General features: G+C 40.9%; 2 protein-coding genes across 2 annotated transcripts in view; one reads left to right on the forward strand and one right to left on the reverse strand.

Annotated features, from left to right (window-relative positions):
• LOC146001930 (fatty acid synthase-like) overlaps window positions 1-17,865 on the forward strand; it is an 82,112-nt gene extending 64,247 nt beyond the window's left edge. The window contains exons 26-31 of the mRNA XM_083139650.1: window positions 1,591-1,838; window positions 5,124-5,601; window positions 8,687-9,168; window positions 12,451-12,711; window positions 16,212-16,451; window positions 17,562-17,865. Of these exons, the coding sequence (XP_082995776.1) occupies window positions 1,591-1,838; window positions 5,124-5,601; window positions 8,687-9,168; window positions 12,451-12,711; window positions 16,212-16,451; window positions 17,562-17,666 (1,814 nt within the window). The 3' untranslated portion in view covers window positions 17,667-17,865. The remainder of the gene's footprint in view (window positions 1-1,590; window positions 1,839-5,123; window positions 5,602-8,686; window positions 9,169-12,450; window positions 12,712-16,211; window positions 16,452-17,561) is intronic.
• Window positions 1-22,585, reverse strand: part of LOC146002488 (brachyurin-like) — a 156,740-nt gene that overhangs the window by 102,851 nt on the left and 31,304 nt on the right. The gene's annotated exons all lie outside the window — the stretch shown is intronic.

Consider the following 22,585-nt stretch of genomic DNA (forward strand, 5'->3'; position numbering starts at 1 on the left):
ATTGGCTGTTAATTGGGCTTAACTGGTTCCATTCCTACTGCCGATATTTTTCTGTTACATTGGTCTTTCACGGGGTACACAAAAATGCCGCGCGACACTTTCTCAAAGTCTAATTATCCTGGAAATTATGAAAAATTGAAACTCTTTATTTTACTTTGCATAAATTTTGCACCAAAAACTGTATTTCATGATTACATATAATCTATTTTAATATTATGATGTAATTTTTTAATATTCTAAAGCATATTTCCTGGTAAATTGATGCATATATAATTGGGAAAGAATATTTACACACCAAGCAAAAATAATATAGCAGCACATTATTAACAAAGAAGATCATGAGGGCAGTTAGCCAAATGAACTATAGTTTGACTTACTACGCTGAACATGCAAGGAATTGTAGTCATTAGGTTTTAGTTATAAAAAAAAATTAGTACTCCAATATTTGTTCAATATTTTGAACAATCTTAATTAATGCAATTTCTCAAGAATCGGTATCGGAGGGAATCTGTAACAGTATAGGCATCGGTATCGGTGGGTCTGTAACAGTATAGGCATCGGTATCGGTGGGAATCGGTAACAGTATAGGCATCGGTATCGGTGGGAGGGAATCGGTAACAGTATCGGCAACGGTGGGAATCTGTATCAGTATCGGCATCGGTATCGGTGGGAATCGGTAACAATATCGGTATCGGTGGGAATCTGTAACAGTATCGGCATCGGTATCGGTGGGTCTGTAACAGTATAGGCATCGGTATCGGTGGGAATCGGTAACAGTATAGGCATCGGTGGGAATCTGTATCAGTATCGGCATCGGTATCGGTGGGAATCGGTAACAATATCGGTATCGGTGGGAATCTGTAACAGTATCGGCATCGGTATCGGTGGGTCTGTAACAGTATAGGCATCGGTATCGGTGGGAATCGGTAACAATATCGGTATCGGTGGGAATCTGTAACAGTATCGGCATCGGTATCGGTGGGTCTGTAACAGTATAGGCATCGGTATCGGTGGGAATCGGTAACAATATCGGTATCGGTGGGAATCTGTAACAGTATCGGCATCGGTATCGGTGGGAACCTGTAACAGTATAGGCATCGGTATCGGTGGGAATCTGTAACAATATCGCTATCGGTGGGAATCTGTAACAGAATAGGCATCGGTATCTGTGGGAATCGGTAACAATATCGGTATCGCTGGGAATCTGTAACAGTATAGGCATCGGTATCGGTGGGTCTGTAACAGTATAGGCATCGGTATCGGTGGGAACCTGTAACAGTATAGGCATCGGTATCGGTGGGAATCTGTAACAATATCGCTATCGGTGGGAATCTGTAACAGAATAGGCATCGGTATCGGTGGGAATCTGTAACAGAATAGGCATCATCGGTATCTGTGGGAATCGGTAACAGTATCGGCATCGTTATCGGTTCAAAGTGGTATCGGCACAGTTCTAGTTAAAAGTGGTATCAGCTAGGATTTAGTTTCGACTGGGCAAAATTATCCATTTCATAAAATTCAGCTCTTCACCCACAAACGTTTTCCCGTTACATTCGAAGTAATTAATGATTATATTTTCTTGCTTTTCAGGTGGTCTTGGAGGCTTGGGACTGGAGTTAGCCAACTGGATTGCCCTAAGAGGAGCCAAGAAGCTTGTTCTCTCGTCCAGAACCGGAGTCCGCAATGGCTACCAGTCTCTATGCCTTCATCGCTTCAAGAAATTCGGTGTAGATGTCGTCATATCCACAGCTGACGTTACTACCAAACAAGGAGTAGAGAAGTTAATCCGGCAGGCATGCAGTTTAGGGCCTGTAGCAGCCATCTTTAATTTGGCCGTGGTAAGTAGCTACCGATATTAACTTTGCTATCTAAGACTTGTAAGTCCAGGGGTGTCCTCTAGACCGAAAGACAACGTGTCTTCTTATTTCTATACTTCATCATCTTACACTAAACGTCGTTCATTTTCCTCCAATCAGCGTTTCCATCGCTCTAGCGTAACGTTACTAGCTTCCAGACTATATTTAGCAACCGTTAGGCAAAATTCAAATTGTTCAGTACTGGCTAACAATCTACAGAGGTGATGCCAGTGCGTGAAAACTGTGCAGAGCGAAAGGTTATCTCTACCTAGGTATAATAGCAGACTGAACCACACTGAGCGAACCCGGGAACCCTTGATTACAAGGTGATGAGCAGGGAACTGATTTATATGTAAACACATATTTATGTACATATCAAGCTGAAATCAGTTATATTTTGTATTATCCTTGGGCATCATGGCATGCAGACTCGAAAGATTCAGTTTTCATTTTCCATATTTTTACATATATTAGGTTTTGGCTCATATTTTACATATTTTATACATATCATTTTCAAGAACATTTTCAACATGAACTCCATATTCGTGCTATAACTACATGTTCCCGTGTGACCGAAAGAGTTGGGTGATTTTCTTGCGAATAACTGACGAAGTCCGAAGCGACTTTAAACAAACGAAAGTTTACGACCTTTTTTTATACCCTCCAGTTTCGTTAATTACAAGCTTTCTGTCATCTGAACAATATATATATATTTCAATTTTACACCTCCCAACTGTTTACTTTTCCTAACAATTCCTAAACACTTGAAGTTCCTGTTCATTTACAATTGTTGTCAACAATAGTGAATAAGGGCTCAAGCATCGGCTCCTGGTTGTTAAAAACATTAGTTTGGCAACAATGGAAGAGAGTCCCAAGTCCAGCAGCTCATTGCTAATCCCACCCTCGCTACTAGCTGCGCGCCCTACAGCAGCGCCAGAAGCAACGATTTTGTGGCACACGTACGGGATTCGCTTCTGTTTCTCTTCAAGACAGTCACGACAGCAGCGTCAGAAGCAACGATTTTGTGGCACACGTACGGGATTTGCTTCTGTTTCTCTTCAAGACAGTCACGACAGCAGCGTCAGAAGCAACGATTTTGTGGCACACGTACGGGATTCGCTTCTGGTTTCACTTCAAGACAGTCGCGGAAGTAATTATTATGCCGAGATTGTATTTTACGCAGCTCGTGTAGTCTTAGATTAAAAAGGTAATTTTTTACAATTTTAGTCCATATTTGGGTGAAAAAAACGAAATATGTATTTACATATTTGGCACATTTTTACTACATATAAATCAGTTCCCTGGTTATGACGTTCCCACTAAGCAATCAGGGAGGCGAGTCAGCCAATGCTGACAATCCAGGCAAGCAAAACAGTTCTGTGAAATTGGTGGTGGTCCAAGGCTGACAACTATACAGGTAAAAGAGTTGTGCCAAGGCTGACAATACGAGTATACCCAGGTAAAACAGCTGTGAAAATGGTACCGAGACAAGGGTGACAGTCGCACAAGTAAAATTTGTGAAACCATGATGAACCAGAACTGAATATACGTAGGTAAAACATCAGAGTAAAAACTATGGTAAGCTGAGACTGACTCGTTATCTAGGAGCACTGTCACGAAGTTCCATAGACCCAGGCTTAAGTTCTGGTCGAAACAGATACGTATTGTTACCATGACAGGTTTTTATCAAACTTAAATACGATAACTCCTATCGTAGAGAACAAGACATTACCAATCTACTCTGAGGCCATCTCAGACGTGTCACAATCCTTAAGGTATTGGATGAAGTATCACATGCGTCCAGACTACCTTATGTGCTATATATCAGACAACACTAAATATAGCTAAGTTAGTCTACATAACTTACACTTAAATACTGATTCTGGTAGTAACAATATTAATCCCATCCCGAAAATACTTTTCTTCAATTACTACTTCTTCTTATCTTGGCTCACTCCGCCTTTTAGCGATATCTAGCCAAAGGTTCCGAAACTGATTTTATTTTCCTTGTTCATGTTCCAAACACAGTGATCTGTATGCTTGTTCACATTCCTCAGGAAATTATATTATTCACTTATTCAGTTTTATTGACCTTTCTGTTCCTAAGGCATAGTGAGGTTATGTGGTTTGTTCAATTGCACTTAATCAAATCAGTGCATACATTGATCTCGTCGTTATTTTGTTGGCTCTCATCGCAATTTTTTCTCGTTTTCTAGCCAAAGTTGCCGAGTTCAGGTACTTCCAAAATGCTGATTAATTTCTCTCACTTATTGATTTGATTTGGTTTATTTTACTTCGCTTTTAAGTCACTCTCGGCTAATTGCTAATTTGGGGATGAGTGAGGAATATGAGGAATGGACACTCACAAACGCCCATGCTCAGGCCGGGATTCAAACCCAGGACCTCTGGCGTCGTAGTGCGATGTGCTAACCACTCCGCCACGTACGCCAGCAATATTAACTTCTTATTGAATGCTATTGTCCATTCTACCCTTATGATATTACGACTTTACGAGTCAGTCCATACATCATAATCAGTATCAACAACTAACATATTCTAGGAATGGGAAAGAAACTTACAGGTTAGTTAATACACATTAGGGATACAGAATTCTGTCATAACAGAATTGACGTCATAATAAGAGAAAAGAGCCCAAGTTCCTTTTGTTTTATTACGATTTTATAATGCTACAAATGCATCTTTTACATGGTTCGATTTCGATTTACTTCTGTTAACACATACTGCGGAGTTTTAGAGCGGACTTAAGATTTTGTCAATATATGCTTTCGTAGTTAGGTTAGGCAGGCCAGGTTTGGTTCTCCTAGCAATAAAATAAAGTCCCTAAATGCATTCTACTAAGGTTCTGATTTACTTCTACATCCATTCCCACTAGTCTACGATACTTACAGTCGCTTGTAAACGGAAAATACAGGGTGACCCAAAAATGTAACCGAACACATAATAAATGGTTCTACATTTCGGTTGTCCATGGGAAGTGCGCATTCTTGCGTAAGGCAATTTTATTCAAGTCGTTTTCTTCAACACTAATAACTTTTTCGAAATCCAAACAGTGCTCATTACTTTAGGGAAGGTTCAAATTTCGTGTGACAATGATTGCCAAAATTCTACGATAATTAGTCTTCCTGCTCGGAGAATTTGAAAAAAATATAAAACAATCGGAACCCTTACCGAGAAAAAGTATTCTGTTTTCAAAAAGCGTAACAAAGTTCAAGCTCTATGTCTGAGTTTAACTTTATCTTTACATAGGTTCTTCGTGACGCTCTGTTCGTGAACCAGACCGAGGAGGAATTCAAGACGTCGATCCTTCCGAAAGCAGTGGCGACGGAACACCTGGACGTGATTTCGCGAGAACTGTGTCCCTACCTCCAGCATTTTGTGGTGTTCTCCAGCGTGAGCTGCGGTCGCGGCAACGCGGGCCAGACGAACTACGGCATGGCCAACTCCGTGATGGAGAGGATCTGCGAGAGGCGGAGGGCCGAGGGGCTTCCGGGGCTGGCCATCCAGTGGGGGGCCGTGGGGGAGGTGGGCCTGGTGGCCGAGATGCAGCTGAAGAACAGGGAGCTCGTGGTCTCGGGGACCCTTCCCCAGAGGATCGGCTCCTGCCTCCAGATCCTCGACACCTTCCTCCGACAGCCGCACCCCGTCGTCTCCAGCATGGTGGTCGCCGAGAAGTCCAAAGGCGCAGGCAACTTGAGTATAGTGGACTCCGTAGCCAACATTATTGGTAAGAATCATACTTTTATTAATGTTTGCGTAAGTAATGATAATGCATACAGTATTTCAGAAACTAGTCTCCACTTAACGGAAGAGAAGAGGAGAAAGAGAGTGGAAGGAGCTAATAAGTGTGCGTTGCTGCAAACGGTAGCTGGTAGCTGCAGTCGCGTTTTTCCCATTCACTCCCTCTCGAGTCACTACTTGTGGAGAGAGTTGTTTTTGTTTGGTCTGCTCCAGAGTTTCGCGGGACTAGTCTAGATAGCAATGAACCCTGATAGCGAGCTCTTATGGTATCCACCAAAAAATGACGTCAGGTAAAAGTGAGTCGTCTCAGGAATGATATGGAAATGAAATGTGGCGTGGATATACAGGTAACCAAAAAAGTTCTTGCCGTTCTAGAGCAGTGATAAACAAAGAGCAATACAGTGGACGGTACGTACCTTTAGGTTTCGAAGTAATCTCCATCAGCATCCAACACCTTTTGCCAACGTTCCTGCAGCTGCACAATACCCTGGTGATAAAACTCGGCGGGCTTGGATGCAAAGAAGTCCGTGAGTGCATTCCGCAGGTCTCCCTCATTTGCGAAGGATCTCCCACGGAGGTGGTTGTCGAGGGAATGAAACAGGTGGTAATCTGTTGGTGCAAGGTCCGGTAAATATGGTGTATGGCACAGTGTCTCCCAGCCAAGTTGCTGAAGGATCTCCCGGGTCCTCTTTGCCACATGTGGCTTGGCATTGTCGTGTAGGAACAGCACACCCTTGCGATTCACAATGCCGGCTCCTTCTGCCGCAATGCACGGTGCACCCTTTGCAACTGCTGAGAGTAGAGGTCAGCAGTGATGGTCTGACCAGGTGGAAGGAGTTCGTAATGCACCACTTGCCGACAATTCCACCATACAGAGAGCATAACCTTTCGTGGGTGCAGAGGTGGTCTTGAGGTGTGAGAAACAGGGTCACGTGGCGACAACCAATGTCTGGTACGCTTGGGAGTGTCATAGAGGACCCACAGAGAATTACACACAGAAGGTTAGCTAGGGCAAGGTATATTTAATTATACTTGAGGCGTTAGTTGACAGATAGTACGAGGGTCACTATTTATATTTTGAGCCTTGGCAACACTGATTGAAGTTAGGCCCGATTTGACGTTTGCACAGAATCATCTGGCATTATTGACCATAACGTACTTCAAATGTTTTGTCAATAGCTTCATTTGTGTTGTTTATGTTGCCTTGGAGATTGCGCGACAACAATAAAATGGAATTAACTCGTGAACATTTTCGTGCGATGATTTTTTAAGATTTTCGACGTGGATTATCAAGACAAGAGAGCATCGATCAACTTACTTCCACATTTGGCGATGGAGCCCCATCCTTTGCCACCGTGAAACGTTGGTATAACGAATTTAATCGTGGCCGCCATTCGCTCACCGACGAGATTCGCGAAGGTCGTCCAAAATCAGTTGTTGTTCAAGAAAACATTGATGCTGTGCAAAACCTAATACTGCAAGATCGTCATGTGACATACTGTGAGATTGAGGCAACCATAGGTATTAGTTCCACCAGCATATATAAAATATTACATGATCATTTAGCTGTGAGAAAGGTATGTTCTCGTTGGATCCCACACAATTTGACAAAAACTCAAAAAGACGCTCGCGTCAATTGGTGCAAACAAATGCTCAATAAATACAATCGTGGTGCTTCAAAAGACGTATATAAGATTGTAACAGGTGACGAATCATGGATATATGCATATGAGCCGGAACGTAAACAGCAGTCGACTGTATGGGTGTTTCAAGATGAACCCAATCCAACAAAAGTTGTTCGCGCTGAATGGTACACAACAATTTGTTTGCCAGAGGTCTTCAGTCAAATACGGAAAACAAACAAACGCCGTCGGATCATTCTTCATCAAGACAATGCCAGCTGTCACACATCTCGTCTAACAACCGACTTTATGAACAGTCAAAAAATCGAATTGATGGGTCATCCGCCGTACAGTCCTGATTTGGCACCCAATGACTTCTTCTTGTTCCCGAATGTCAAGAATAAATTGCGTGGACAACGATTTTCGTCGGCGGAAGACGCCGTTGATGCGTTCAAAAACCATATTATGGAGGTGTCTCAAGAAGATTGGAAAAACTGCTTTGACAAATGGTTCGAACGAATGCAAAAGTGTATTGACCATAAAGGAGAATACTTCGAAAAACAATAAAGCAGTTTTCAATGCCAAATTCCTGTTTTTTCATTGTTAGGCTCAAAATATAAATAGTGACCCTCGTATTAGACTCCGGTCTGTAAATTCAGATGAAAGTCACGACTGAGCTTGATGTGAGCTGAGCACAAGATAAGTCGGTCGTGCTCCACATATAAGAGATTTTATCGAATTCGTCACTTGGTACTAATGCAACTGACGTATTTGTTCTTTGTCTCTGTTCCCTTCTCTCGCCTTTATCTCGATCCCTTTATCTTCCTTGCCTCTGTTCCTTTCTTTCTCCTTTGTCTGTTCCTTTCTATTTCCTTTGTCTCCGCTTATTTCTATCTCCATCGTCTGCTCTTTTCTATATCTTTCGTTTCTATTCCCTTGTATCTCCTCGTCTCTGATCCTTTGTTTCTGTCCCTTTCTATCTCTTTTTTCTCTGTTCCCTTGTATCTCCTAGTCTCAGATCCTTTGTTTCTGCTCCCATGTATCTCTTTTGTCTCTGTTTCTTTCTATCTATTTTGTCTGCTCTTATCTATCGCCTTTGGCTCTGTCTCTTTTCATATCTCTGCGCTTTTCGCTTTCTATTACCTTGTCTCTTGTATATTTCTCTGTATCTTCTGTCTCTGTTTCCTTCTATCTCCTTTGCCTCTGTTCCTTTTCTCCTTTGTCTGTTCCTTTCTATTTCCTTTGTCTCTGCTTATGTCTATCACTTTTATCTGCTTTTTCTATCTCCTTTGTCCTTTGTCTCTGTCCCTTCCATATCTTTGTCCCTTTGTCTACGATTCTTCATCACACAGTATATATCCCTCTATGCATGTGATTGTGAATCTCGTATGAATCATTACCCACCACGTCCCTACAAGTAACAGTACACGCCGTCTATTTTCCGTTCAGGTCTCCGCGACGTGAAGTCTGTGAGCTTCACCTCGACGCTGGCGGAGATCGGCATGGACTCCCTGATGGCCGTGGAGGTGAAGCAGACGCTGGAGAGGGAGTACGAGCTCTTCCTCACCGCCCAGGACCTCCGTTCACTCACCTTCGCCAAGCTGGCCGAGTACGACTCGGCGAGGGAGAGCGAGAAGTCGAAGGAAGCAGACAGCGAACCGACCATCGAACTATCCTTCGCGGAGATCAACAAGATGTTCTTCAAGTTCCTTGGCCAGCAGACTCGCCACCTGGAGCCCATAGTTCGGATCCCGTCGGCTGCACCAGAAAACACCAATGCCGTTCCCTTGTTCTGCGTTCCAGGCATCGAGGGAGCGGCGACCGTCTTCGAACCCTTCGCCAAGTTCATGGAGCGCCCTGTATATGGTCTGCAACTGAGTCGTGACGCACCCAAGAACTCCATAGAGGACCTGGCCAGGTTCTATGTTGAGGTTAGTGACCTTGTGGTAATCTTGTCCAAATTCGAACTTTTATCTATTTATTTTATTTAGTGACATTTCCAGTACTTTTAAACTGAAAAAAATAGTAATAAAACAGTAAAACATAACAAAACAGAGCTCAGTTTCACAATACCATTACTTATGTACAATAAAAATGGGTCACCTAGATCCTCAAATACTCGCTTCCCTGCAGGGCGTTATACGTGGATTTTAATAGCAAATTTTCAATGGCAACTTCTACCAACGCCGTAGAATTAGGCAACACACATAACACCTTGCTGGGAAGCGAGTATTCCAGGATCTAGGTAACCTATTTTGTTGCCGGTGACTGCCAAATTGGTGATAAAATACGAAGAACAGCTGAAAATATCTACTTCATTTGAGGCGTTGTTAAACTGATTAAGTTGGTACCAGTTTCATAGATCGGAGACACATCAAAATCGGATGTTTTGTGTTTCTCATGGTTCGTAATTACCAAATTGTGTATTGCGGAACATAGTTCAAGGTGCCATTATGTTTTTACACGGAAACAAACGCAATTTTTCACATTCTGAATCCTTTTTTTTATTCCTTTCTTCGCTTCCGGAACACACAATATGGCGGCCACATGTTGACTCACGTTGTGGGTATGCAGTGTTTCAACCTTCTTTACCGCAAAATACCTACTATCGCGTTCGTCACCGGTGGAAATTATACATTATGCACGGGTAGCTGACATATAGCCCGGGTAGCTGACAGATAGCCCCACGAACCCTTCACGGATATCCCCATGAACCATTCACGGATAGCCCCACGAACCATTTCCGATAAGGTTAGGTTAGGTTTGGTTAATTTAGGCAAACATAGTAAGAAAAAAGGGGGGTTTGAAACACTGACAGGGTCTTACGTCATCAAACGTACGCATCATCCAGTTGTCGTAGGGCAAGCAAATGAAAGCAATGGCAATTGTGCGTCGGTGAGATATTTCTCTTGCAAAATACATGATTTCCCGGTCAAATATATTCCACGATGAAAGAAAATGCCTCGACGAACGTTGTAAACCTTGGAGAAACTCATTTCCGTACGTAGTTTCTTGTGTAAAATTGAAGAAATGTGTCTCCGATGTATGAAACTCTTACCGATTAGTTAGCCTATGGAATAATGAATGTTGTATGACAGAGTCTTGGAGTTGCAGTGTGGAAAGTCTCCTTGCTCCGTGTTTTATGCGTAGGCACTCTGAGGGAGACTTCGTGCAGTGAGATTCTACATATCAAGTTTCCATTTTTAACCTTACATGGGCATTATATATCTGGAGTGTATCTACGTGATTCTTGGGTATTAATATGCAAATGTCTGAGCAGATCTCTCTTGGAATTCTACATCGAACGTTGGAGAGGAAAAACCGAGAACACTGTCGATCTTGAAGGTATGAGAATATACAGCCATGTTCCGTCTAGAATGGGGGACAGGAATGTTTTGAAGTAAATGGAAAGTGCTTTCGGGTTCTTGACTTGGCCACGAACATGTCTCCTACAACTCCATCTCGGTAATCTGTTGTGCAAGACCACACATAGCAGTAGAGAAGGGCAAAAAGCTAGTGGGTGGAGCAAAGCAGTGCGCGCTGCTGCAAACGGCTGCAGTCGCGTTTCGCCTCCATGCACTCACTTCCCCTGTCACGCGTTCATTGATCGAATCACAACTTGCGCGGAGACATTTTCTCGGGACAGAGTGTAGCTTAACATTGCAACTTCAGTCTTCGGAAAGCTACAGTTGAACTTACATAGATCGAAAGTTAATTCAATTTGGTTATTAATTTGAAAAGTAACTCTGATAAGCAACTCATTTCAGGTTCCAATTCTCGAAAAATCAACACACTTCAATTTGAAAAAAAGCTCATTCACAGTTACTAATTAGAAAGGAAACTCACTTAAGGTTACTAATTTTGAAAACTAACTCAGAGTTACTACTTTGGAAAATTAACCTAGTTGCAGTTACTCAATTTACCTTGGAATCCGTTTGCAGTACCCAAACTTCAAATGCACTATGAAGAGGTTTATTCGCTGGAAAAACTAATCCAGTTGCTAGTACCAGACGTGAATGTTAATTCATATTAAAGAATTACTACTACGTTAAGATGATGCATGCATACATTATTAGATTACCTTATATGTGGAATCAATGTTGCTCTACACGTGACTACTTTTAATTAAAAAATCTGTCATTTACCTATAAATAACATTATTTACATGGTGTTTCGTCAATCTGTAAACGCGAATGTGTAAAAAAAGAGCAACCGGTTCCATCTGTTGGTGTTAAGTATAATCACAAAAACAATTGAGTAGCGCCGACCGATCGAGCAAAGACGAACAGTTGCTGAGAAAGATCATCATTCGTAACGTTGTTTCATTTCATGTATAATTTAAAGTTCACTTATGTTTCCTTGTAATAAGTCGACGTATGATCATTACGCGTGTGTTTTCTTATCACAATATCAGCGGTGAAGGATTTACGAACATCTGAAGCCTCACCAATAAAAAGTAAAACGTAAAGTAATTTCAATTGCATACATTATGTCTTGTCATTGTATATATATTGTACATATTGTGTGTGTGAGAGAGAGAGAGAGACATTGTTTGATTGAGTTGAGTGGAGTTCAGTTGGTTGCTGTTTTAAGTCCACTTTATGCACAGTAAGGCTAATCGGGACTGAACCTACAGTTTAAAGTGGGATCCAGATTGATTGATTGATTTGGTGTTTTAAGTCCACTTTATGTACAGTAAGGCTAATCGGGACTGGACCTACAGTTTAAAGTGGGATCCGAGCCACTATGTGCCTCCACCAGGTATCGAACCCGGGGTCCCTTGATTACAAGGCGACGAGAGAGAGAGAGAGAGAGAGAGAGAGAGAGACGAGAAACCTCAAATTACCATGATATGCCAAAAGCAACAGAAGTGATTTTCGGATTCAAATTTCACGTACTGTCAGTTGCCCGACAGATGACAGCACTTTGACTACATAGAGACATGTTCAATAATTTTAGAGACGAAAGTAGGATTCTTATTGTAGCACAAGAAATTATAATTGCTTAATTGTAAGAAATTACATGTAATTTCTGTATCCACTATCATTGTATTACGCCATAATTTCATGAAATAAATTCGCTTGGTACGCAATACCTTTTTCTCAATTGTAGTATATATTGCATTGGGACACCATGGAGATTTATGTCTGTTAATGCTTCTCATTTTTTTGGTTCGCGATTTGTGCATAACATATAAACCTCGCTTATTCCAGCATGCGAAATCCGTGAGTCCAGATGGTCCTTACAACCTTGTTGGCTATTCCTACGGAGGCACCATCGCCACAGACATGGCGCTTCAGTTGGAGGCTGAGGGGAAGAGGGTGAACCTGTACCTCCTGGACAGCTCGGTGGACATGATGAGGCTTTTGCAGGAGAGGCAGATAGCCAAACCCTCCAAGAACAACGACGACGTCTACCAGTGCCTTCTACTCTGGTCGGCCCTGGTCAGCTACCTCAACATGGATTCCGACACGGTAAGACCTCAAAGACAGGTCCGAAGCTTATCGTCCACTAGGGCAGTGTCCGAATCGGTCTAGAGCACGGTTCGACCGGGGAATTGGAGGAAAGAGGTGGAAGTCAAACTCTATTTCAATTATAATACTATATCATGCTTATAAGGACGACTCGAAAGTTAATGAGCTAAACATTTTCAAATTTTCCTCTCCATTCAAAAAACCTCTTGGATATTTGAAAATATGAAAAATTACATCCGCTTAGAATTCCTTCTAGAGCATTGACGTGAATTTTCGTGTAGTTTTCTTTCACTGTTGTCTAGATATTATCAATAGTTTAATAGTCTTACGTAATCACGAAACTATTGATAATATCTAGACAACGGTGAAAGAAAACTACACGAAAATTCACGTCAATGTTCTAGAAGGAATTCTAAGCGGATGTAATTTTTCATATTTTCAAATATCCAAGAGGTTTTTCGAATGGAGAGGAAAATTTGAAAAAATTCGTCCATCCGAATTCCAAACGTCCAGCCAAGGCTATTTTTTTTTAAAAAAAAGAAATGACAAAACAATTTTATAAAGATTGATCATTTTCATAAATTGCAAGAGAGTAATAATAATTTCAATATGTTCAATAATTCGATAAAATGCTTTGTTTGGTGGTTTAAACTATGAAAGCAAATGGGGGGAAGCAATTAAGCGCTAAAGTAAAAAGTAAAATGCTCCCCTGTGCTTTGCACCACACCATGAAGGCGTGTAGGGGGTGTGGAGTTAGGGCCCCACAGTTTCTTGACCACGGCCGAAGATGGGAGTGATGTGATCAGCACCACGCCCCTGGCCGCCTTTACACCCAGAGTTGCCTCCAGGTACCCACTTTATACGACGCTGGGTGGGCACCGGAGCCGTTTAAACAAGTGGAAAATGTAGTTTTCTTTATTTTTCCTTCAAGATTACATAAAACACATTTCAAGGATTTTCTGTTTAAGTTATTCGCCTCTCTTCAATGTGGACCTCGCACGATACAATATGGTCAGCCAGCATCTGAAAATACAGTTCTGTTTCTGATTATAATTTTTCAAATATTGTGACTAAATTTACTTTAAAACCACAGATTAAAACGATAACAAAGCCTACCAGGGATCCTCAAAGCATTTAATCCATTGCCAAAGATATAAGTTAGAAATAAAATATTGTGCTTTTGCATTGACCATATTTTTGATTTATGATGATATACTTGTGAAACCACAAGCAAAGAAACCTGCGTAAACCTGCGACTCCTGTGCACCGTACTCCCGCGAGGAGGGGAGGGGGAGAGTGGACCATGCTTCCTTATGACCCGAGCTGAACGGAAGAAGGGAAAGCTGCGCCGGGACTTTTCGTCCAAGGTTTTTTCCTTGTGGTCGCTCTATACTCTGAAGTCACCTCATTGGTTTAAATACCATAAGCATCCACGCTACTTGTCGGACAACACTAAATACAACTTCCACTTATGTTACTTCCATATACTAGGGACGTTCAATATATAAGTTTCCCTTTGCTATAAAATATTGTATAAAGCAATGCCATTAAAAAGAAGCACATGGTTGACAAGCGCCATCCTTCGTCTACAAGGAACAACAATCGATTCGTTATCAGACGTGAAGGCGCATGCGCTCAATTGCGAAAAGTAAATGCTTGTTCGGAAAACGCGGGCTCGCGTCATAAGGAGTTCAGAAGCATGGATTCTAAGGGCGCTCAGCTGATGGACTTTTTGCAACGAGGAAGAACAATTAATGCTGACCGTTATTGTCAAACATTGGATAAACTGAAAAACGCAATTCGACATAAGCGACCAGGTCTCCTGTCAGCTGGTGTCATTCTGGTTGACGATAACGCTCGCCCCCACTCAGCAGTGCAAACACAACACAAAATTGAAGAATTGGGGTGGGAACGGCTGCCCCACCCTCCATACAGCCCCGATTTAGCGCAGAGTGATTTCCATATTTTTCCGGTGTTAAAGTCTGAATTGCAAGGTTACCGTTTCGAAACAGATGAAGAAGTGAAGCGTAATGTGGCAATAGTGCTCAATAGCCAGAGCCCTGATTTTCTTGCAAGGGGTATGGACAAATTGATACAACGGTGGGACAAATGCCTGAATCTCTATGGGGAGAAGTGAGGAAGGATCCTCCTACACATGTATGTATAGTTTTCTAATGTATCTTAAAAATATTTTTTTTTTACAGCATACGGAAACTTATATATTGAACGACCCACGTAATTTACACTTGTAAGACAACACGGAATCTGGAAATAACAATATTGATATCCAAAAGCCTTTACTCGAGAACACTACATTTGAATCAGCAACTAAGATCTCCCAAAGGTCGTTTCTACTGTTACGGCGGCCGATCCTAATGCTGGCAAGTGAAGTGGGGAGCGGGGAAGTGAACAATCCAGCACGATAATAAAGCGCAGCAGCCAGTCCAACGAGGTTCACGTGGTAGTTCCTCCTCTCGTCGTCGTGACTCTCGGCGTCACCGCTGTTGTCTGGTTGGTCTGCGGCGTAATCCCCGCTCTCCACTTCCCTTGCCAGAACTAGGACCTGCCTATAGGTGGAAAAGACCTATAGCAACCGGAAAGAAACTCACAATGGCCATTAGTCAACAATCATTTGTTATTATTACAGATCTGCGTCATAACAGAATCGACGTCATAATGTGAGAATAGCATTGCTTTAAATTTAACATTTTAATCGTCGCATTACTGAATTACATGGCGGTGTAACAAAGATTTGACAATGAGCACTTCTTCTTCCAAGTCTTAATTGATTGATTGATTGATTGATTGATTTGGTGTTTTAAGTCCACTTTATGCACAGTAAGGCTAATCGGTACTGGACCTACAGTTTAAAGTTGGATCCGAACCACTATGTGCCTCCACTGGGTATCGAACCAGGTAGTCCTTGATTATAAGGCCACGACGCTACCACTGCGCCATAAGGAAGGCCCTCCAAGTCTTAAAACTTTATAGACTAATGCAAATCATTGATGAACATTAAGAAATGTGTAATGATAGAATATAATTGTATTAATAGGAAGCCGGTCCCCCACTTGGGACCTGATTTAGAAATGTAGGCCTTAAACTCCTACCCCTCAACTTCAATTTTAACAGTGATAAGAAGAGAGAAAAGATGTGTAGAGCTCTTACCCGTTCGTAACATCTGTGGATTTAATCGTAAAACTAGTCAGCGATCCTAGTCTAGAATATGCTGTAATGAAGCACGCACCGTATGGTGCGCTGTAACATTCTGCGCACGCGCGTGAAGATCGAAAAGCATCAAGTAGGAGGAGTCTGCTGTGCAACGTCACACGAAAGACTCGCATCTAAGCTTCGCACAAGATAGCCTAAAGCCATAGATGTCCTGAAAAGAAGCTATCACTAAAATTACCAATGAGATACGTCGCAATACGTTTATGCTACAAGAAGAAGTTTCATTGTATACAATAATAATTAACTAGTAATGATTTCACTTCTTTTAGATCCTGAAGGAGCTCATTGAACTTCCAAACTGGGAGGCTCGAGTCAGGAGAGCCGTTGAGTTGGTCCCTGATACTGTAGCGATGAATAAGGAGTTCCTCCACTTCAGTGCTATGAACGTCTATGATAGAGTCAAGTCCATAGACCGGTACTGGCCTCCCACCACCTACAAGGGCCCTATCACCTTGATCAAGCCAACCGACAAGATCATCAAGCTCGAAGAGGACTATTCCGTGAGCAAGGTATGAGCCATTTCCTTTCTTTTTCTCCTTACACTGTCATTTTCTGCAATTTTGCTTCACTTTTAGATGATCATTCTACTGTCTAATGCATTCCTGTCTTCGAATTCTCGTATTAAATTTCCTTACACAGTTTCAGTCTTTCGATTGTGTCTGTTCTATTGTGCACATATCTCACATTTTATAATTACTGTTCGGCAACGGAAGACGTGCTTAGCTCAAGCGAATGAATCCAAACACGAAAATAAAGCAGAATCGTACGTTTCAGATCAGTATTTCACTCGTGTGCATACAGTTGTTGTTAATTATAGTTCGATTCTTTGTGTTTATGATTCGTGTTGTTTGAAACAACTCGTAACAAACCCTTTCGAAGTGGAACAACTACGATTTGCGCATTGCACCTGCCGCCACACCTATTTTGCCAGTGGACTCGTCCATTTAGCGCATGCGCACTTCCAAACATGTCTCAAGAAACGCAGACTGACTGCACATATCTCGTTATTAATTTTAATTTGTTCTTACATCTACGTACTTTCCAGTATGGTGCTGATTCAGTCTCTTCTACAATCATAAATTTGCTTCTCCTTAATTCCATACACATGAAAGTAAGGAATTACTTTTATTACTTACAGAGTCGGAGTAAGTAATACAAGTAATTCATTACATGTGTATTTTAGTCTTTCATATGTAGGTATTTCATCCTAGATTATATTTCTCTAGTTTCGCATTCAGTGTTTTTGTGTCAGTAATTATTTTCCTTATAAATTTATTTGGTGTTGCATTGTACATCTCACTTCATCTAGAAAAGATACCCAATACATATTATTTAAGATAGTTTATTTCTGTGTTTTTTATAAAAATATTTTTTTAAAATTTATTTTAAATATTTTGAAACATATTACATATTAAATACATTAATCTTGAAAATATAACTTTCAAAGGCACGTAAGTGTACAACTTCAATTAATGGTTAACAGAAATTAACAGCATGATAGTTCGTAGCAATCTGAATGCTTGCTTACAGCGCCATCTCTTGATAAGTTTCGTAAGTAACACGCACTTAGCTATTGTGTTAAGCTCAACATCGAGAACATTGACTTTTCTTTCTTACAGTATTGTCAGCAAAAGCCAGCAATCCACGTCGTGGAAGGCAACCACATGACGTTTATTGACGAGAAGAAAACAGCTGACATCGTAAATTCAAGAGTACTGTCATGAAACTACGATCGTACACCATGAATCACTTCACTGCAGCATGGAGCAACACACAACCCATCGTAACATCTTTATAGTAACATTAACCTCAAATGTACCAAGTGCAAATTCAACTATGCCATTATGAGCAGTTATTCATATTTACTCATGGTTCAAAACAATTGCTAACTAAAGTTGTGAATTCTCAACAGTGGCGGCGATGAGGAGGGGCAGTTCCCCACCACTTTTGCCAATTTTACCCCCTTACTATGTTAAACTTTATCTACCGAGAGAAAGTAAACTGTCCTTACCATCCCCCCCCCCCAGTTTTGGAACCCAATCGCCGCCACTGCTTCTCAATGAATTCATAACAAGAGGCGAGAATTATTAAATTTGTCGATTACTATCATCAACTTTAGCACATTTAGAAGGCTGTAGTAACACTATGGTGTCAAATTGTAGGCAAATTAGCTCTTTTCATATCTTCACTCAGTAATTGTGGTGCAGATCATATTTTGTTGTGAACGGCGAGAAAATATGAACAACAGAATCATATCATGGAACGGAATAAACTTTTATCTGTTTCAATTTACAAAATAATATTTCATTATTGTTTTCTCTTTTGTTAATGATTGTTGACCACACCATCCTGTAGCTAGTCATGAAAGAGAGTGAAAAATAAAGTACTGTGACTGAATGTTGCTGGCATTGTTATTTGTCCTTTGTCTTGTATTTGACTGAGTTTATTTTTAAGGAGCCAAACCATAAAAATTGAGTACCAAACTATGTCTTCGTAGCCCTATTAGCTCTCTGAGTCATTAATACATACCAGTAGTATAAATTACACTTGGTACCTTTAGCCGCTGGTGGGGATCGAATCTATGACTGAGTGCTCTGTGACGTTACTATAAATGCATTGACCAAACCAAGTAATTCACCGACACCATTATAAGCACCTCGTTACGTTTAACAGTGACTATGCCATCTACTTCCTTTACAACGGAAAAAATACCAGTAAAATATTTATAAAAAAGAATTACAATACTGTAATTGAAATTTCTAAAACACTAACTTTATGTCAGGTTCAGCGTATATTAGTATCTTTCTTTCAAAACTCATAACTCTGCAAGAACTGAAACAAAAATTTAGCATAAAATACATAGCTGATTTCTAAGAAGTGGACCATGCCTTCCGCCCTTCGTCATTTGTAACTTCTAAGTAAGAACTAATAAATGTTACTTTTTGTACATTAAATCTATTGAGCAAACACAAAGTTTACAGGTATTAGCTTCCGATGTTGTTGAAAAAATTCGCATCAGCACATGACTGAGAAGTAACAGAATACCAGAGGCGTCTCGTGAACGGATGCGTCAATTGTGGGAAAAAGGACAGCTTGCTCTGCGACGACATTCATGAGCATTTCTATATTCTAATTTATTCATATAGGGGAAGTATTTATTTTACACGAGAGCGCTCAACTAAGCTTATATTACATTTCTTGGATCTGAAGTGACGCATGAATCAATTGTGGGAAAATAATTATTACTTTCTTTCACTTCAGATCCAAGAAATGTAATATAAGCTTAGTTCAGCGCTCTCGTGTAAAATAAATACTTCTCCTATATGAAGAAATTAGAATGTAGAAATGCTCATGAATGTCGTCGCAGAGCAAGCTGTCCTTTTTCTCACGATTGACGCATGAGCAGCATGCGTTCACGAGATGCCTCAGCTGAGAATACGTATGCATATATACCCCCTCTGACTCTGTAATCTCTGGGGCAATGGCACGGAAACCAGTCTCTGCGTAAAGCCAGTCTCACATGGCAGTTAGGTACGTTCTCACTTCGCCATCGACTTCTAGCTTCGTTACTTAACGATCGTGTGAGAGCTTTATCTTATTCAGTTCCCGACAGAATTAGAAACCGTCTCTAAATCCGTCGTTAATATCATAGAAGTACCTATCAGAATTGAGGAGCACACTGGCCAAATGAAGTAGGAAGTAGAAGAAGAAGAAAGGCAATATATGTTTGACTATTTATTCAAGGCAGCTTAAAGAAGAAAAAGATTCGACTAATACAGCTATAAATTATTGGGACGAATATTTTATTTGTTGAGTGAACAGTCTACTAATTATTAATGTTTTAAATAAATAGTTCGTATGTCTAAATTTCCTACTGTGATACTGTTATTTTACTTTCACAACTGACGCGAATACTATTTTGAAGTAAACACTGAACAGCCACAAACAAATAGACTGTGCTGTGTGTAGCATCGCAGTAAATTAATCTGCTAGTGTTGTAATGATATATAAGTTATAATTTGTAATTAGTTCTTCATGGACTTCAAAGTAAATTTCACATAAGTATTTTAGGAGCAAAGAAGTGTCAATGAAATGTAAATATAATATGGTAACTTAATCTAAACGGTGTCCTGTCAATCGCCACCAGGGACAATCGCCACCAGTCCACTAGCTGCGCGTGACTCACTGTCCCCTCCCTCCCCTGAAGCAATGACCGCAGGACCTTCCCCTCCGCCCGCTTTCCCTCATTATTGCTCTTGCAGGCCTGCTCTGCCTTGAACAGTTTTACTGATTTCCATCACACTTATTAATTTTATTGTGCCATCCCTCGACAGAGTTGGTGGTTCGATGACGCCTGTTGTAACAACTCCAAAGCTCGACCGGAACTTCTTCGTTTTCCATCCATCTCTCCACGAAATAGTCCAAAAATCCAGAAAGTTTTTCATTGTCAGACACTCTGGAATGTACTTCCAGCCAGCCGTCGGGAACATCCTCAGGCCGAAGAAACGCCAAAGCAGCACACATGCGGATGACCATCCTCATTTCATCGTTCTTCATATACTCACAAGCAAGTCCCAAATCTTGGACTTTTCTCCAGATGCACTTTCTCATGTGGAAGTAGCAACCTTTTACCTCTACTGCGGGAAATACAACTTTAAGGTCAGAAATTGCTGCCGATTCAAAATCGACTGTCACCGTCGCTGGATTCCACTCTGGTATGGCCTCAATAACAAGGCGGAAAAGTCAAATATATGTTTCTTTCCTTTTGTTTGGCAAGAGAGCAAATATAACTGGATATATATTTGTTACGTTTTTTGAGCTTCCAAAGTCTGCATGAATGGTATAAATTTGCGAAAATTGTTTACTGCAACTCTTAAAAGTGCCATATATAAAAAAATCTTGCTTACTTCTCAAAGCATACTTTCCTAATGCTGCACTAAAAATAATAAGTCGCCCGCCTGTGTTGTCGTCTTTCAAAAGAAAGCTACTTCCATCTGTCACGGTAAGCATTCCCATTTCCAGATCAACTTCTTCAGATGAATATTGGGAAAAAGAGGGACTAGCAGGCGGAGGGGAAGGTTCTGCGGTCATTGCTTCAGGGGAGGGGACAGTGGGTCACGCGCAGCTAGTGGACTGGTGGTGATTGTCACAAATTTTAAGCTGGTGGCGAATGACATGTATTCATGTAAACACCACAATTTTTGCACTTTGAATGTTGTGAAGTTTATGTAATTTAATTGACTAGTTCGTATTGGGAGATATATATATTTCAAAACCGTACCAGAAGGATTTCATTAGAATATACAACTTCTATCGTAATATACGGTAATGCAACTTTATACTAGTGTGTCCGTCAAGTGGTATATTAATTTGAAATAACATATGTTATACGCTCACATTCACTGCTTCGGGTTACATGTGCTACATTTTTCAACAGTGCTAATGTTATTCTCTTATTATTTTAAGAGAAAACCTTATTTTCCAAAATCCTCAGCAGTTATTAGCATCTAAACTTGCGAAGTGGTATACCGTGTGTAGTCGCCATTTTTAAAGATGCGATTTTAAGGATCGTGTGAGACCCCTTTTGCTGTCTTCGCGAACCGAAGACGTAAAAAAAAATGGTAGTTTCAAGTCGGAGATGGGTCGCGAAGGGAGGACCTACTTAAACACCGTGTGAGACTGGCTTAAGTAGTGACTCGAGAGGGGAAGTAAGTGCATGGAGGGGAAAAAGCTGCTGCAGTAACCAGCCATATGCAGCAGCACGCACTGCTTTGTTCCGCCCACTCACCTTTCTCCCCTTCTCTATCGCTAGCGCGACTTGCTCCACACATTTCCGACAGTGTTGTATACGAGTATATGCGTGGTTTATATACCTGGGTTCATTTGAACCGAGAAAACAATGAGAACATTGTAAATTCGGTATGGTTCATTCGTAGTAAATTATGTAAACATGTTTTTTTTATGATACATAGAACCCACTATTTGCAACAAACAAAGGTTCGCAATTTTCAAAAATAAAATTGAAATTCATTAACAAAATAATTTGAAGATCCCGTGAACACTTAAAAGCTGATGGGGTGATGGCTACAGTTCGGAATTTTGTATTGCAATTTCTCGAAATAATTTCTGCCACATTTGGCAGGGTTCGAACAAGGAGTCTCTGGCTTCGCAGTGCCTTCTACTGTCTACTCCTCCACAGATCCCGACAGGAAAGAAAAAAATAAAACTACTAAACACTGTAATTAATGGTGACACAACAACAAATATCATAAATAGCTTATTATTTTTAATTTCAACTCAGCATAAATTTGGGATTTACAATAATAAAAAACACTCCTTTAGTGGACCATAATCACAGTGCAGAAGAGCATTTCGCCTCACTGATGGACTAAGTGTTAATAGATAGGGTAAGTATTTAAGTGTACATTATAAATTTCAAGTTGTTATTTTTCAATCCGATGTGTATATGTGTGTGTAGCAGTGGCGGTGATTGGGTTCAGAAACTACGGGGGTAAGGTGCCAAATTTGAAGGGAGGCAAGATGCCAAAGTTGGGGGCCAAGGACAGTTTACTTTCCCCTTTTAGCATAGTGCAGGGACAAAAGTGGCAAAAAGTGGCAACTGCCTCACTGGTGTGTAGATAGA

This window comes from Lepisma saccharinum, chromosome 18 (genome assembly GCF_977018435.1).
Source record: "Lepisma saccharinum chromosome 18, izLepSacc3.1, whole genome shotgun sequence".
NCBI lineage: Eukaryota > Metazoa > Arthropoda > Insecta > Zygentoma > Lepismatidae > Lepisma > Lepisma saccharinum.